Consider the following 15,389-nt stretch of genomic DNA (forward strand, 5'->3'; position numbering starts at 1 on the left):
CCAGGTGTGGCTGACTTTAGCATGGCTGGATCCAGCCACACCATGGCAATAAGAATTGGTCTCTAGTACCATCTTTTGACTCTGCCCACCCCCATGGTTGGCTTAGTTCTGGGCTTCCTCTCCCCCAGGATGATTAAGGTAGTACGTTCAGCTCTAGGCTGACTTCCAAAGGAAAGTGTTTACTCTCACTGGCTGGTGGGGTCACATTGCCCACCCCTGAACCAGTCACAGTGGCCAGGGGTAGGCAAGGCTTACTTAGTCCCTGAGTCCCTCCCCACTTTGGGGCGGCTAAGAGGGATCACATAACGGTAGGAGAGAGGTTTTAAAAAAGATATTGGGGTCTCACCTCTAGAAGGGATTGCCCCATACACCCCCTGTAATTCAGGGGCAGCATCTATTCAGAAGGTCAGGTTCAAATTCTGGTGTGTGACCTCCTGTCAGTGACATGGGGCCTTGGCTTCCTCTGTAAATGGGATAGTAATTGACATTACCTCAAAGACTGTTATGAGAATTAAATGAGTTCATATTGGAATAGTGCCAAGCTCATAGTAAACACTTTATGTATGTTTGCTATTGGTAGTGTAAGCCCAGTGCCCGGCATACAGCAGGTGCTCAATAAATGTGGTGGGTCAGCACAAATTTCAGACACCTGAGGTTGGTACCTAATGTGGGGAGTGGGTGTGGGAAGCTAGGGAGCAGCTGGCATTGGCTGGCCACCCAAGGGTATCAGAACCCAAGTTAGGTGACAGTGAAAATCGTGTCTGGTCACTCTGGGCCATAATGCTGAGGCTTACCTTAGGGGCCTCATGTCACCCTGAAATTATGCTTGGACAGAGACCCTGACTCCAGGAAGGGCCACAGAGGACAGGGTAGGGGGATTTGAAGCCAGGGCCTCATAGCTCAGAGCAAGAGAGGGCAGGGCCTTCCCATCCTGAGTTAAATTCTCATTATTTTCTGCTCAAATTGCCATGGGCACAGAGCTTACTTCTTGAATGAATACTAAACAGCAGACACTGATCGAGCTGAGCTGTTTTAAGTGCAAAAATGACCAACTGCTTTGCTTCTCATGGCTAGCCTGTGAGGGGGGAGCGCTTGTCCCCCAAACATAACTTGCTCAAGGTTACACAGCAGGGGATAAGAATAACATGCATTGAGCACCTCATGTGTGCCTTCAGATCCCTGAAGTGACCTGGTGAAGTAGGGATGTTACTGACCCTTCTTTCAGCTGAGGCACCTGGGACAGGTATGGGGCTTGCCCAAGGTTTCCCAGTAAGTAGCAGAGCCCGGACTTGACCCCAGGCCATTTGGGCCCCTTCCATCCGCTGTCTGTGTGAAGTTAAACTGGGTACAGTATGGCTCTGCTCATGTTACATGGTGACCCTGGCAGGGGACACGGCCTCTCTGGACCTTCCCCAGTTTCTCAAATGCAGGATGTGGGGGGTGGCGGGTGGCAGGGGTGAGATCACCCTTCCGGCTCTCACTCCCCACCCTGCCTACCTCTTCCCCCAGATGAAGTTTTCACTGGAGAAGCTGCATCAAGGCATCACTGTCTCAGACCCTCCCTTCGACTCCCAGCCACGGACTGACGATAGCTTCTCCTGAGGATGCCCAGTCACACAGCTGTCCCCTCAAGTGGACAGATGGACACAGAACCTCGGTGACCACTGCTGGCACGGTGTGAGCACTGGGAACCTCCTGCGCACCCATCCCGGTGGCCTAGCCAGGGGCCATGCAGACACGGGGATCACAGAACCAAGATGCACTTTAGACCAGCGTGTGCAAATCCAGCTGCCGTTGCCTGCCCAGCCAGGGAGCTGGCCTGGCCTTCAGCAGGCTCCCACTAACTTATTTTGTCTGGCTGGGATATGGAGGGCATCTCCTTGGATGCACGATTCCCTCAGCTCTGGGTTTAATATATTTATTTGGGCTGACAGAGCCCCAATAAAGGGTTGGAAATGACTGTGGCTGTCTCCGTGAGCCCGGGGAGCAGGAGGGAGCCTCCTGTTGCACTTAGATCCTGCATGGCAGGGAGGGGGATCTGTCCATTTCCTGGGGCCATAGTCACTGACGACCTGGAATTCCCTAGCATCTTACACAACCTTTGCATCATCAGGGTCCAGTGTGGTGGCCTAGGTTCAAATTCTACCTCTGATACTTGGGCCTGTAACCTGGAGCTGGTCAGCCTCGTTCAGCTTTAGTTCCCTCTTCTGTTCAATGGGCATGAGAATAGCCCCAGTTTTCCAGGGTTGGTAGAAGTGAGTCATTCTCAAACTTAAGCTGTTATCAGAATCTCCTGGAGAGCATATCACCAGACCTACTGGCTCAGTGTGGTTCAGCAGGTCCAGGGTAAGCTGACAACCCATACTTTTAGCAAGTTCCCAGGTGATGCTTATCCAGTGATCCCATGTTGAGAACCCCTTTATGAGGATGCAAGGAGTTAATAAAAAGTGGCAGCTTATAATAGGATAAGTATCCAATAATGTTACTCATCACAGAAAAGTTGAAGGGGGAAAAGTAACTCATGTACTGAGCACCAGGTATATACCAGGCTGATGTTCATTTAATTCTCACATTGGTTCTGAGTTGGAGACAAATAGTTACATGCCTGAGGCCCTTCAATATGGAGACCTGGCCCCTGGTGGCTCCACATGTAGGTGCAAGGTCCTAACCCCTTCAGGACTCCACAGTGGATGAGGAAATGGGCTTGGAGCTGAAGTCCCTGGTCTAGGTAGAACCTAGATCTGTCTACTCAAACCCTCTGCTAGTTCCAGAGGGATTGAGTGGTAAAGAGAGAACTTCAACATGTCAGTGAGGCTGTAAGAATGTTTGTAATTAACGGCTTGGCACAGAGGACTGGAGGAGGGATGTGCCACAAGTAATAAAGAGCAGAACTTGCCTCTCCTGTCCTCTGGCTATGTGGTCATGGCAAGTTACCCACTCCGAGCCTCAGTTTCCCATACCCACCTTGTGTGAAGAATTAGATGAGTTAATGCATAGAGCAGCATCAAGCACATAGCAGGTGCTCAGGGAACATCAGCTTGTGGGGCTGTCAGTGGGTGCCCCTGTTCAGTGCCTAAGGCCTGTCCTCATTGTGCCTCAGCCTGCCACCTTGGCCAGAGCGAGGGCTCAGAACAGCAAGAAGGTTGTTTTCTGTAGGAGAATTGCACAACCCAGGAAGCAGGTGCTGGCCCAGAGGCCCAGACCACAAAAGTGTCCCGTGTCCCTGGCTTCCTGTCCCTCTGCCCGAGACCTACCCCACGTCCTGGTTCCTCTTGCCCAGCAGAGCGCAGCCAGGGGGGTTTCTGGAACTTCATCCCACCCAGAACTGGTGGCCAGGACCTGAACAGTGACCCACAACCAGAAGTCTCACTCCCACCACAGTCTGACAGCCTAGATCCCCCACCTTCGTCCTCTCCATTTGGCGGAACCTACTGATAAGACAGGCCACCTGCCATCACTGGGCAGGATTCCAGATCCTGAGGCCAGGGTCATGACCCTAGGTGAGGGATGACCCAGCCTCAGTTTCCTCTCTGTGAAATGGTGATAATAGTATAACTTGCTGCACACGTTTAGGGAGGTAGGAATGGATACATCATCACAAGGGCTCTAGCATTGGCATTTATTTATTCACTTGACAAATACTTAACAAGTATCTGGAGACACTGGAGCACAGGATAACGTCTGCACCTTGGGGGAGTTTGTATTCCAGGGTTAGAGGGACAGTGAACAGAGAAGAGAAACTACACAACGGAAGAGTATAATGTCTGGTGACAGCTGCTGTAGGGGGTGGGGGGAGTAAAGGAGGTCAAGTAAGGGACGGGGGAGGCAGTTTCCCCGGAGTGGACAGACCTGATGAAGGTGACATTGAAGCAGGAGCTGGAGTGAGCCTTTTGGTTGCTTTGGGAGAAGAGTGATCCAGGCAGGGAGGCAGAAATGAGCTTGCTCTGTTGGGAAAGTAGGAACCTGGTCAACCAGCTCGAGAGTAGGGGGAGAGAGGAATAGAAGGTGATGTCAAAGACAAAGAAGGGGGCATCCTCGTGAAAGTACCCCAGATTCACAGGGCAGCCTCTGGTTTGGATTCCCTCCTGCTTTGGAGGCATCTGGAGTATTAGAAGTAGCCCTAGCCTGACACTCCCCACCCCACACCCCGCCATGCCCACTTGGGTTCCCACATAGTGACCTCCAGGCCTGACTCCAGGGATTTCAGGGAGAGGTCCCTTGGAGGTCCCAGCAAGACCCCTAGATCCCATGAGGATGATCTCTATAATGTGAAGTCTGAAGCCCTGCCCCCAAACCGCCCTCTCAGCCCGCTTGTGACTGTGGGTGACCTCTCCCAGACGCTGATCCCGGAGGTCCCCAGCGTCTAGAGGGGCCAGACACCCAGGCCATGCGCCCATGCCCGGAAGCCGTGGTCCCTGCGCCACCGGGAGAGGCCGGTGCAGCGGCGCCTCCCGGGCCGCTGCGGCAAAGGCTGGGCGGCCGCGCCCTCCCCCCCGCGGTGATTCATCCCGCCTCCTCCCTCTCCCTCCTCCTTCCCGGGCCGCCGCCGCCGCCGCCGCCGCTGCAGTGCGCAGGAGAGCACCGCCCGCGCCCAAGCGCCCGAGCCTAAGGGGGTCTGGGTCGGGGCATCTGGTGGATGAGCCCGGCTGCGCGTGCCAGCGCAGCAGCCCGAGCAGCGGCCGCCGCCCGTGCGGCTGGGATGCCCGGACGCCGGGCCCCGGGGCTGGGCCCCGGGCGGTAACCGGAGCGGGGGGGCCGCGCTCCCCCCCCCACTAGTCCCAGAGCCTTAGCAGCTGCGCCCGCGCGCTCCCAGGGACATTTTAACCGCCGCCGGGTCCCGCCGCCTCTCGCCCGGCTATTAATACCGGCGGCCCGGGAGAGGGGCGCAGCGCGCGCACCGCAGTCATGGGGACACTGCTGGCCTTCATGGTCGGCACGACGCTGGGTAAGTGCGCGGGGGCGCGCGGCGAGGGGCACAGCAGGGCGCGGCGGGGCAGCGGGTTCGCGCTTGGGACCCCGGAGAGTGGAGCGAGGGCCGTTCCCGCTCATCCCCCGACCTGACTGAGTCCCTTCAGAAGTTGTGCGCGGCGGGCGCGGGGCTTGGGAGGCTTGAAAGGTGCAGATGGTCCAGAGCGGGCTGGAGCCCGGCTGGCATAGATTCGTGGCTTCGGGCGTCCAGCCGGGGGTGAGGAAACGCGGAGTCAGCTGCTCCGGGAGCCCCGCAGGCTGCAATGTGACACCCACAGCCTCGGCGGCTGGGGGCGGGGGTGGGGGCGGGGAGTGGGAGGCGGAGGCAGTTCCCGGAGACTGAGGAGCGGGAGATGGAGAGACGGAGAGAGATGGTAACAGGAGAGGGAGGGGGTAAGAGACGCTGCAGGACCTGGACTGCTCCGGAGTGATCCGCTGGGAGACTGGGGAGATGGAAGTAGAGGGCAGACAGACGGGAAAGATGCAGCTGAGAGAGAGAGAGAGAGAGAGAGAGAGAGAGAGGAGAGATTAAGGAGAGTTCATGCGAATTGTGGAGAGAGAAAATTAAGAGGCAGAAAGAGATAGAGACACTGGTAGGTAGGGGAAGGAATGGAGTTTAAAGGGAGACAGGGAAAGGTGAAGAGAGAGAGCCGAGTGTGTCTGAGACTGGAAAGAGGAGACAAAGTGGTGGGACCTTCCCAGAGACCTCTAGGAGAGATGGGGGGAGTCAGAGATAGTTACTTAGGGAAGTGGCAAGAGGAGGACAAGAAGCCCCCTAGATTAATAGAGGAAGAGTCTTAGGAACAAAGAAAAAGACCCAGAGCTGCAGCTGGAGAGACAGCATTAGCTTAGGTAGTGAGCTTTGTGCGGGCAGGAAGGATGTGGCAAGTAAGAATGTGAAGGAGGGACCCAAAGGCAGTAAAATCCCCTGGAGGTGCAAAGGCTCTGAGGCGGGAAAGAGCTTGGTGAGTTTGGAGAAGCTGATAGGAGGTGGGAGCCTGAGGACAGAGTCAGGAGAAGTTGGGGAGGGGGTGGCACAGGAACTTGTGGGACTGGGGAGTAGGGATGGAGTGTGGGTCTGCCCTGGTTCCAGTGTCCACTTCCCTCTGTGAGGACTTGCCTTCTCCCAACCTTGGGCTGGCTGGTTTCTCAGAGCAATGAAGGTGAAAATGACTTGCCACCTTTAACTTCTAACGCAGCTGGAATTCTAGACACACCACCTAGATGCTGCAGTACCTCAGACAAGTGGCATTCTGAAGAAGGTGTAGGTGGGTACCACAGACTCGGAGTTACTGAGCACAGTAACAGCCCTATTGTTTGGAGGCCTTCTGTGTGCCAGCCCACTGCTAGGATCTTACCTAACTTATGGAATCTGCTCAGCAACTTCCAGAGCAAAGATAATTGCTTTCCTCGCCATCCACAGAGGAAAATGAAGGCTCAGAGCAGATGGGTGACTTGCCAAGGGCACGCAGCAAGTGGCGAGGCCAGTCTCAGTGTCCGGTTCTGTCCATTTGTCAGCATTATTGAGGGGAAACAGATGGTTTCCAAGGGGCCTGAGGGCCAACAAACAGCAAGTCTGGCTTGGCCCAGGGTGACGGGTGCCCCTGCTGTCCCTGCAGTGTCCTCAGCCTGGGCAGGCTGTGTGGAGGTGGACTCTAACACAGAGGCCGAGTACGGGAAGGAATTCAAAATTCTGTGCATCTCCTGCAAGCGCCGCAGTGAGACCACCGCCGAGACCTTCACGGAGTGGACCTTCCGCCAGAAGGGCACTGAGGAGTTTGTCAAGGTGTGTGGGTGCACAGTCTGGGTATGGGAGGGTGGGTGTAGGTGTCTGAGCAAGGGCAGGATTGTGGGAGGTGATTGTTTGCTTTCAATAATGTGCTATTATTGATGACCTGGATTCAATTTCCAGCTCCACCACTGAATAGGTGGTGGTGACCTTGAGCAAGTCACTGAACCTGTCTGAGCCTCGGTTTTCTCCTCTGTAAAGAGAGGGTGGTTATGGTGTGTAGCTCATAGGTCTATGTGAGGATTGATTGAGTTGATGCCCCTGGCCTGTGGTTGGCACAATGTCTTTGGAATTATTTAGTACCAGCAAAAATGTTTGCGTGGTCATCAAAGAGGAGAAGCAGAACTTTTTGGACCTCATTTATACTATGTGTATTTTGAATTACATTTGAGGAGGTGCCATACACTTTTAGGGTGACTGGAAAATTGGGGTCTACAGCAACTGGATCAGGCTGCCTCTGACCGTACTTGAGGTCTATGCCTGGGGTCCCAGGCAAAAGTGTAGAAAATCAAAGCCAGGAAGGCTGAATGGGTGCTGGGGGGTGGTGGGTGAGGAATGTGTGTGAATGTGTGTGTGTCTCAGGACTAGGGGCACAATCAGGGTCTGGAGCAGGCCCAGGCATAACCCTTAGACTCACTGTACCCTCCCTGCCTGAGCCCATGTGTGAGTCCATCTGTCTCTGTGTGTAAGGGCAAGGGTCACTGATGAACCCATGTCAGGTGGGAGACATGGGCTCATCGGTGACCCCCCCACTGCTGCCCCCAGATCCTACGCTATGAGAACGAGGTGCTGCAGCTGGAGGAGGATGAGCGCTTTGAGGGCCGTGTGGTATGGAACGGCAGCCGGGGCACCAAGGACCTGCAGGACCTGTCCATCTGCATCACGAATGTCACCTACAACCATTCGGGCGACTACGAGTGCCACGTCTACCGTCTGCTCTTCTTCGACAACTATGAGCACAACACTACCGTCATCAAAAAGATCCACGTGGAGGTGGTAGACAAAGGTGAGTTGGGCCCTGCCTGTCCCCTAGTCTCTGTTGCCCACTGGCAGCCAGATGGAGGGACAGATGGCAGGTAGGGAACAAGCTGGCTCAGCTCCTGGGTCAGCTAAGCGCATGGCAGCAGGGATGGCATCACCTCTTTCCCCAGCTCTGGCTTTGTCCTCCATTTCCCTTCAACTCACAGAGATGTCACAGCAGGCCTCTCCCATGGAAGTTCTGGGTGTGAAATCTCTGCTATCTGTGCTGTGTGACCTCTGGCAAGTGCCTTTCTGTCTCTGAGCCGAAGGTTGTCCTGTAGGAAACAGGATGGTAATGGTATCTCTCATTCAGAGTGTTGCTTGAACCATTTCTGTGTTCCGGGGAGGTTGTGAGGATTGAGTGATGTGCTGGGTGTCAACTGCTGCATGCCTGGCAGCAAGGCCTTGGTACATGGGGGCCGTGGTGACAGTTCTGTCTGTCAAGAGTGTGACAGTAGGGGAAGAGATAGGACTGTGTCACCTAGAGTAGTGCTTCTCCACTTCAACTGTGCACACCACCTCCAGAAGTCTAGCAAATGTGCAGATCCTGACTCAGCAGACCTCAGTGAGCCTAGGGTTCATTTCTGAAAAGTTCTTGAGAGAGGCTGGTGCTGCAGGTCTGAGGCCGCAGTGAGTAATAGGATCTAAGGTGTTTTTTGAACTGTTTTATCATTTTGGCTTCAGCTGCCTTGGGCCCCGTCTCTGAACCATCTTCCAATGGGTATAAATTGGAATTTTCCAGGGCCTTATGACCCATATCAGCTTAGAGAGTTAGGGAGATATCCCAGACATTGGACCACCAAAAAACCGTGGCAGGGACATCCCTCGGGGCCCGCAGCACATACACAGTATCATGGGCAACATGCACTGTCCTTCCTTTCTCTGAGACAGGCCTCAGTGCCTTATGTAGAATTCCTCTGGGCCAAGACTCTTACAGGTGGGGAAGCCCAGGCTCAGGAAGGTAAGATTACATGGCCAAGGTCACAGGGCTGGGATCTGAAGTAGAAGTCAATCAAGCCTGTGTAACTGCCATTTCTGTTCTTGGTATAATTCAGTGTTTTCTACTGGCTTCCAGAGCCTGTGGGTTTCTTTTGATAATTAACATTTGTATGTTTATTATCAAAGTGATCTATCAAAATTCAATGCAGGAGATGGGTCTGAAAGAGACTTTGGTATAGGGCACAGATGCTTGGTGGGTAGCCACCCACGTACGTAGAAGATGGAACCTTGCCCATGTGAGTTGGGGTAAAGTGGAGTGGCTGTGACAAAGATGTCCCCAGATACTGTGGCTTAAAGTCTGTGTCAATCCTGTCTCTCAGATCAGTGCTGAGGTGAGGGGTCAGGAGGGTGGGGAGGTTCTGTGAGCTCATCAGGTTGTTTCCATCTTGTGGTTGTGGTCTGGCTTAGACACACTTATAACTCAGTAAGGTCTTTCTTTTTTTAACATCACCTACGATATTGTATTACCTCCCAGAGCCTATGTTCTTAACAACATTTATTATAATGTAGAGCTTTTTATGTTGTTTTTCCAGAACCTGCAGTTTCAGCATTACCCAACACATTATAGTATTGCCTTTTAACATTTCCCATTATACTATAGTATTTTATATTATACTCTATACTATACTACTTTAACAGTGCCAAGTATACAACAGCATTTTTTATCATAATCCATCATACTTGAGTATTTTTAACATTGTCTACCATTTAATCATATTTTTATCATTACCCATCATGCTATATATATAGTATTTAAAAAATATAAATCATATTATAATATTTTAAATTTTTATTTGTTATACTGTAATGTATTCATCACCACCCATACTGGAAGTATTTTTAATATTATTCATCACACAATAGTATTTCTTTCACTACCCATGATATTGTATTATTAGCATTGTCAGCCATGCCATATTATTTTTTATTATTGTTCACTCTCTTACTGCAGTCTCAACATTACCTATCAGCCTATATTGCCTCCTGGTGATTAGTAACTGCTGAGGAATGAACTGAATGACTTCTAAAGGAGGGGCAATGGGTGTTGGTGGTGAGACCTTCACTGGCCTGGCAGAGGTGCAGAAGATGGTAGGAAGCACCTGGGGTCCTCCACCAGGAGAGGGGCTGGCAGATGAGGGCACAGGGCTAAAACTATTTTGGATATGTCAGCCAAGTGGAAATGACTCAGGAGACTTGGGCTAGAAGTACAGTAAATGATCAAGATATATTTAAGAATCTTAGGATTTGCAAACCAGAAACACAACTAGACAATACTCAGAGTGTTCTTAAGAAGAAAGAAAAGCTAAGAGTTCTTACAATAAAAAGTGCCTTCTTTAAAAAAAATCAGCCCTGCATTCTAATCCTCTGGATTAATCCAAGATGATAATCTTCCAGGTGTCCAGTGGACGTCAGTAGGTCTGGACACATGAACATTCTTTTCTAAGTCCTTAAGGGGTAATCAGAGTGTTGCCTATAGGACATATAGAGTCTATCTCCAGGCAAAATTGAAGAGTTTAAAAGTTTAAGTCCTCAGGCTAGTTAAAGCAACAGTAGAATCATTTCCTCTGCCTCAGCCTACTTGATTTTAGTAATTTAGTGGCTTGACTACAGTGACTTTGATTTCTTCAGTCTTTCATCAGATGTACCCAGTATAAGTGAAGAATATCTTGAGGTGAAGAAGTATCTGAGGCTGGCGAGAAGCCTGGCCTGTGTGGGCACGCAGGGGAAGCTCTTGGAAGATTTGGGGTTTTTGAAGAGATCAAAGATCCTCTCAGAGAAGATGTCTCTGGGCTGTTCTGTGACCCCTGTGCCTCAGTTCCTCATCTGTAACATGAGGGAGCGATGGTCCTCCCTCCTGAGGTGTGTGTGGGTTGGTGGAGACTGCACTCGCTGTACAGCAGCCATTACAGTCTTTCTTTGGCAGTGGAAGCTTTACAGGGCATATAGGAGCTCAGACCTGACAGTCAGTTACAGTTGGGGTTGAATTCTGGCTCTGAGTTCAGTCCTGACTCTGCATCCTTACTCAGCATCTTCCCCTCTCTGCGCTTCAGTATCCTTATCTGGAAAATGGGCTACAGAGCTGTGCCCATCACTGTCCTAATCAGATTGGGAGAGAAGGGGATACCAGATGACTTAAATCCATTTGGGCATTGAGTTCCCAAAGCAGGGTTGAGGATTCTAGTGATACGAGCCATATCCAACATATATCAACTTAGGTGCTTCCGAGATCAGCTGACATGGGAAGTCAGGACTGTCTCTATCTTTGGGGTTACTCTGAAGAGTCATTTATGGAGATGATCAGATAAAGAATGAAGTACAGGGCCTGGCTGAGAGCATATATTCACTGTACAAGATGCATTCATGAGATCTTCTGAGACAATGAATGAAGTGTGGAACCCCAGAAAGCACCTGTGCCATCTGCTGCTCCCTGACAGTGCAGAAGACCACATGGGCACAACAGGAATGATGAGATCCTGGGCAACCAGAAGGGGCACCTGCAAAATCTGGCCCAGGATGCCACAGTAGCCTTTGACTCTGGTCGCCTGGCTAAGTGTACTCCTGTTACAGTTTAAATTTAGGATCAATGAAAGGAAGCTGACGGAGGCAAGAGCCAGTGTGTGGAAGGATAGAGGGTTTGCGGAAAACAGCCACCAGTAGCCAACACTTAGGCAGTGCTGCCTGTGAGCACATCCAAGCACATGAGGGATGTTAACTGACGTTTCCTCTTCCCAGTAACCCGTGAGAAGTCATGAGTATAATAATCCACACTTTACAGAGAGGGAATCAAGGCCCAGAGAGGAAGAGTCCCTTGCCTAAGGTCTCACAGCTATTAAGAAACAGAGTCAGAATTTGAAGCCTGGCATTCTGATCCCAAATCTCAAGCTCTTAACTCCTTTGCTGTACTGCCCCAATAATAATATTAATAATAACAAACATTTTTTAAAAGATTTTATTTATTTTTAGAGAGAGAGGAAGGGAGGGAAAAAGAGAGAGAGAATCATTGATGCTCTGCAAGAGAAACATGGACCAGTTGTCTTTTGCACACTCCAAACTAGGGACCTGGCCTGCAACCCAGGCATATGCCCTGGCTGGGAGTCAAACGAACAACCTATAGTTCACAGGCTGACACTCAATCCATTGAGCCCTGCCAGCCAGGGCAATAATACCAAACATTTATGGAGTGACATCTATATGTCAAGCACTAGTCCAAGGACTTTTAAAGCTTTTTAAATGGTCACAACACTCTCATGAAAGAGATATGTGAAATTGAGACCCAGAGAGGTTGAGTCACTTGCCCAAGGTCACACAGCTGACGAAGTGGCAGAGCTTGGCTTTGAACCAGAGCCTTCTGGTTGCAGAGCTAAGGCTCTTGGGCACCTACAGCCACCTGACTGACACATGCACCTGGAGTTACACAGGGAGGCAGGGTGAGGTGATCCCGAAACCCATCCATAGCTGGTAATTGGGAACAATAACGACTCTAGGGAGGTAGCACATCCCCATTTGCAGACCAGGCCCAGGGACGTTGAGCCACTTGCCCAAGCTGGCACAACAAGCTCAAGGAACACAGGCTGTCATGCCTCCTGAGCCTGGCCTCAGCAGCCACTTACTCCTGCCTGGCCCCTGCAGCCAACAGAGACATGGCGTCCATCGTGTCTGAGATCATGATGTATGTGCTCATCGTGGTGTTGACCATATGGCTTGTAGCAGAGATGGTTTATTGTTACAAGAAGATTGCTGCTGCCACGGAGGCTGCTGCGCAAGAAAATGCGTAAGTGGGGTCGGTGTGGAGGGATGAGGTGAGAAAGACACCGGGTACCTCCCAGAGGGGAGCATGAACTGAGTGGGGAGAGGGCAGGGGAGCTACCCAGGGTACCATCTGCAAGTCGTGCCCAGAGGGGGGCATTTGTCATCAGAGATGCAATAAGGTTCCCAGCCCCCTCCTACGTTAGACTTTCAGCCCCCACTTCTCCTAGGACCCAAGGTTCAGGCCCAACATCCAGTCCCCCAAAGATACAGGAGTCTAGGTTCCAGCATCTCTCTTCCCCAGGACCCAGGAGTCTGAGCCCCCAATCCCCTCCTACCTCAGACTCAGGGCTCCAGACCCCCAGCCTGGCCCTCTTGTGGGTCACTAGGAGTCCAGCCCACAGCCCTCTCCTTTCTCTAACTCCAGAGCCCTGTGCACCTGGGGCAGGGACCACAACCCTCCTCAGTCTCCTGGCAATGGGCCAGACTGATGAGGGGGTCAACTGTCCACCTGGCCTTTACCCCCACAGCTCGGAATACCTGGCCATCACCTCAGAAAGTAAAGAGAACTGCACGGGAGTCCAGGTGGCTGAATAGCCCTGGGAAGGTAGGAAGGTGGGCAGGGGCTGGTGGGCCTGGGATGGTGTCAGATCACTAGGTCCCTGATTCTATCTCTCCCTCACCTTTAGGCCCTGGGTTTCGCCTCAAGGAAGAGCCAGCCCTAATTAGGAACATCTGGGCACAGCCTGCCCCCAATGGGGGTTGGCCATTCCTGGGCCTCCACAGCCTCAGAGTCCTGCCAGTGGAGCCTCCAGGGTGGGAGGGGACAGGGGGCTTGGCTCACACCCCTAATCCAGCCTTCTTCCTCCTGCCCACTCACCTGCTCTCACCATGCATGATGGGTAAAGCAATACTACTGCTGCCCCCACCCTTGCTTCTGCTGCCTGTTTTTTGGGGGGGTGGGTGGTGAGGTGGGGGCAGCAGCTCCGCACCCTTCCTTCTTGCTGATTTGCACACTTTGGCCGCTCAGACACACACTACAGGGCCCAGCTTCTCTCTGCCCAGCAGGGTCATGCCAGGTCGGAACAGTCTGGGGCAGGGGGGTTTGGGACCTACTTGAACCCTCACTCATATTTTCCCTCGTGCTTCCTCTGGCTGGACCTGGTGTCCCCTCTCCTGTGATGCACTCTTACCTGGCCCAACTCCGCCCTCTCTCACCAGCCTTGGATTGTGGCCACTTAGAAAGGGGCCCAGTCAACCTCGTCTCTTTACACTGGTAGTTTTGTTCATGAAATAAAGATTCTTGGACTTGACTCATAGTCTCTCTCATGAGCCCAGTTACCCTGTACACCTCACCTTCAAATCCAAGAGCCTCAGCTTTCCTGGGGACCTGCCATCCCAGGCAGGTAGAGGGACCTCTCTATACACAGTAAGGGATAAGGATGGGGAAGAAGCAGGTGGTTGCAACATCTCAGACTCAGCAGCTGCCTGAAGGCTCAGCAGGTGCATCCACTTAGTGCTTGATTAATGTGGGGTTGGGGGTGTCATTAGATCAGTGGGAACCATGAACAGGAGGGAGGCCAGGAGGGAGCCAAGGAGGCAGTGCGGGAGGGGTGCTGCTGTGGAGAGAAGAGGCCAGGCAGCAGTGGCGTGGGTTTTTTGTGTTCCAGGTTAGCAGTGTTGACCAAACCACCAAGCATAAATGAATTGGGAGGCTTTGTTAAAATTAAAAATGGCAAAGTTTTATTCAAAGGTTTTGGGGTTTGCAAACAAGAAACACTACCACGTAACACCCAGTATTCCGAAGAAAAGAGAAAAATTGAAAGTTTTTATATTAAAAAGTACAATGTTGATGGGGAAAAAATCAGTTCTGCATTCTTAGCTTCTGAACTGGTCCAAAATGGTGATCTTCCAGATGTCAGGGATCCTGAGTTCTTCAGAGGGTTATCTATAGGATTTCTCTATATCTCCAGGCATTTCCACACAGTTCAGAAGTTCAAGTTCCCAGTCTAGTTAAAGCAAGAACAGTTTCCTCATACCTCAGCCTACTTGATTTTAGAAACTTAGCAGCCTGACTATAGTGACTCCATTTTATTTCTTCACTTATTCCTTAGCAGTGTGGGTCTCCCTGGAGTGGTGGGAGTTGGAGAGGAAAGGAGAGAGAGAAACATGAATGGAGAGAGAGGGAGAGAGAGACTGGGGTCTGGGCAGCACCAGGTCTGCACCAGAGTGACCCCTTGGGGAGGCTGTGGCTCTGAATGGGGTGAATAGGTGGGTCTGATTGTGTAGGGACAGAAACAGCCTAGCTGAGGTGAGTAGCTGTGGTCTGTGTTTATGTAGCTGTCTACAGCCAACTATCTGATGGTGTCCCTAGGTGTTTGGGTGTTTATCTGGCCCTGGAATGTGACATGGATCACTCTTGACTGCTGGTGAGGCAGTGTGTATCTGCCCCTGGGCACTTCCGGCCCCTTGGCTTGGGCCTCAGCACTCAGTGCTGCCTTCTCTGGGCCAAGCCCCCTTCCCCCATATCTAGGACTTTACTGGATCCAGAGGTCATTGCTGCAGGCGGCAGAGAGGCTGCCAAAGCAAACCAGCCCCCGTGACTTATAGGAAAGCAGCTGGGGGGAGGAGGTTGTAAGTGGGGGGCGGGTAGGGTGAGCAGAGCAAAGCAGACAGGGGCTGGGCTGGGGACTTGGGAAAGGGCAGAGGCTAGAGCAAGAATTGGGGCTGGGGGAGAAGTTTGGGGAAGGAGTCTGGGGCAGAGCCTGGAACTGGGGCAGGGGCAGGGACTGCCTTACTGCCTTGTTCAGGAGCTGGACAGTGGGTGCTGGAAGGGGTGGGGGTGGACAGGGATGGAGTCAGGCCT

At 52.1% G+C, this 15,389-nt stretch overlaps 2 protein-coding genes across 3 annotated transcripts in view; both read left to right on the plus strand.

The window, feature by feature from the left end:
• Positions 1–1,960, plus strand: part of GRAMD1A (GRAM domain containing 1A) — a 22,592-nt gene extending 20,632 nt beyond the window's left edge. For both annotated transcript variants that reach the window (XM_090260958.1, XM_090260959.1), the window contains exon 19: positions 1,510–1,960. In XM_090260958.1, the coding sequence (XP_090117084.1) occupies positions 1,510–1,602 (93 nt within the window). In that variant the 3' untranslated portion in view covers positions 1,603–1,960. The remainder of the gene's footprint in view (positions 1–1,509) is intronic.
• Positions 1,961–4,555: 2,595 nt separating this feature from the next.
• On the plus strand, positions 4,556–13,836 carry SCN1B (sodium voltage-gated channel beta subunit 1). The gene is made up of 6 exons (XM_090260385.1): positions 4,556–4,945; positions 6,588–6,754; positions 7,523–7,763; positions 12,407–12,548; positions 13,054–13,130; positions 13,213–13,836. Exons 1-5 carry the CDS (start codon positions 4,906–4,908, stop codon positions 13,118–13,120), a joined length of 657 nt encoding a protein of 218 aa, XP_090116511.1. The 5' UTR covers positions 4,556–4,905; the 3' UTR covers positions 13,121–13,130; positions 13,213–13,836.
• The last annotated feature ends 1,553 nt before the right edge of the window (positions 13,837–15,389 follow it).

Source organism: Furipterus horrens, unplaced genomic scaffold (assembly GCF_987537825.1).
Source record: "Furipterus horrens unplaced genomic scaffold, mFurHor1.1.pri manual_scaffold_13, whole genome shotgun sequence".
In the NCBI taxonomy this organism is placed as follows: domain Eukaryota; kingdom Metazoa; phylum Chordata; class Mammalia; order Chiroptera; family Furipteridae; genus Furipterus; species Furipterus horrens.

What these genes read in the sequence shown, in the direction of transcription:
- SCN1B (XM_090260385.1), top strand. Translation starts at nt 4,906, where the DNA reads ATGGGGACACTGCTGGCCTTCATGGTCGGCACGACGCTGG. An exon ending in CGTGGAGGTGGTAGACAAAG is followed by an intron (nt 7,764 to 12,406) that starts GTGAGTTGGGCC and finishes TGGCCCCTGCAG; the next exon opens with CCAACAGAGACATGGCGTCC. An exon ending in GCTGCTGCGCAAGAAAATGC is followed by an intron (nt 12,549 to 13,053) that starts GTAAGTGGGGTC and finishes TTACCCCCACAG; the next exon opens with CTCGGAATACCTGGCCATCA.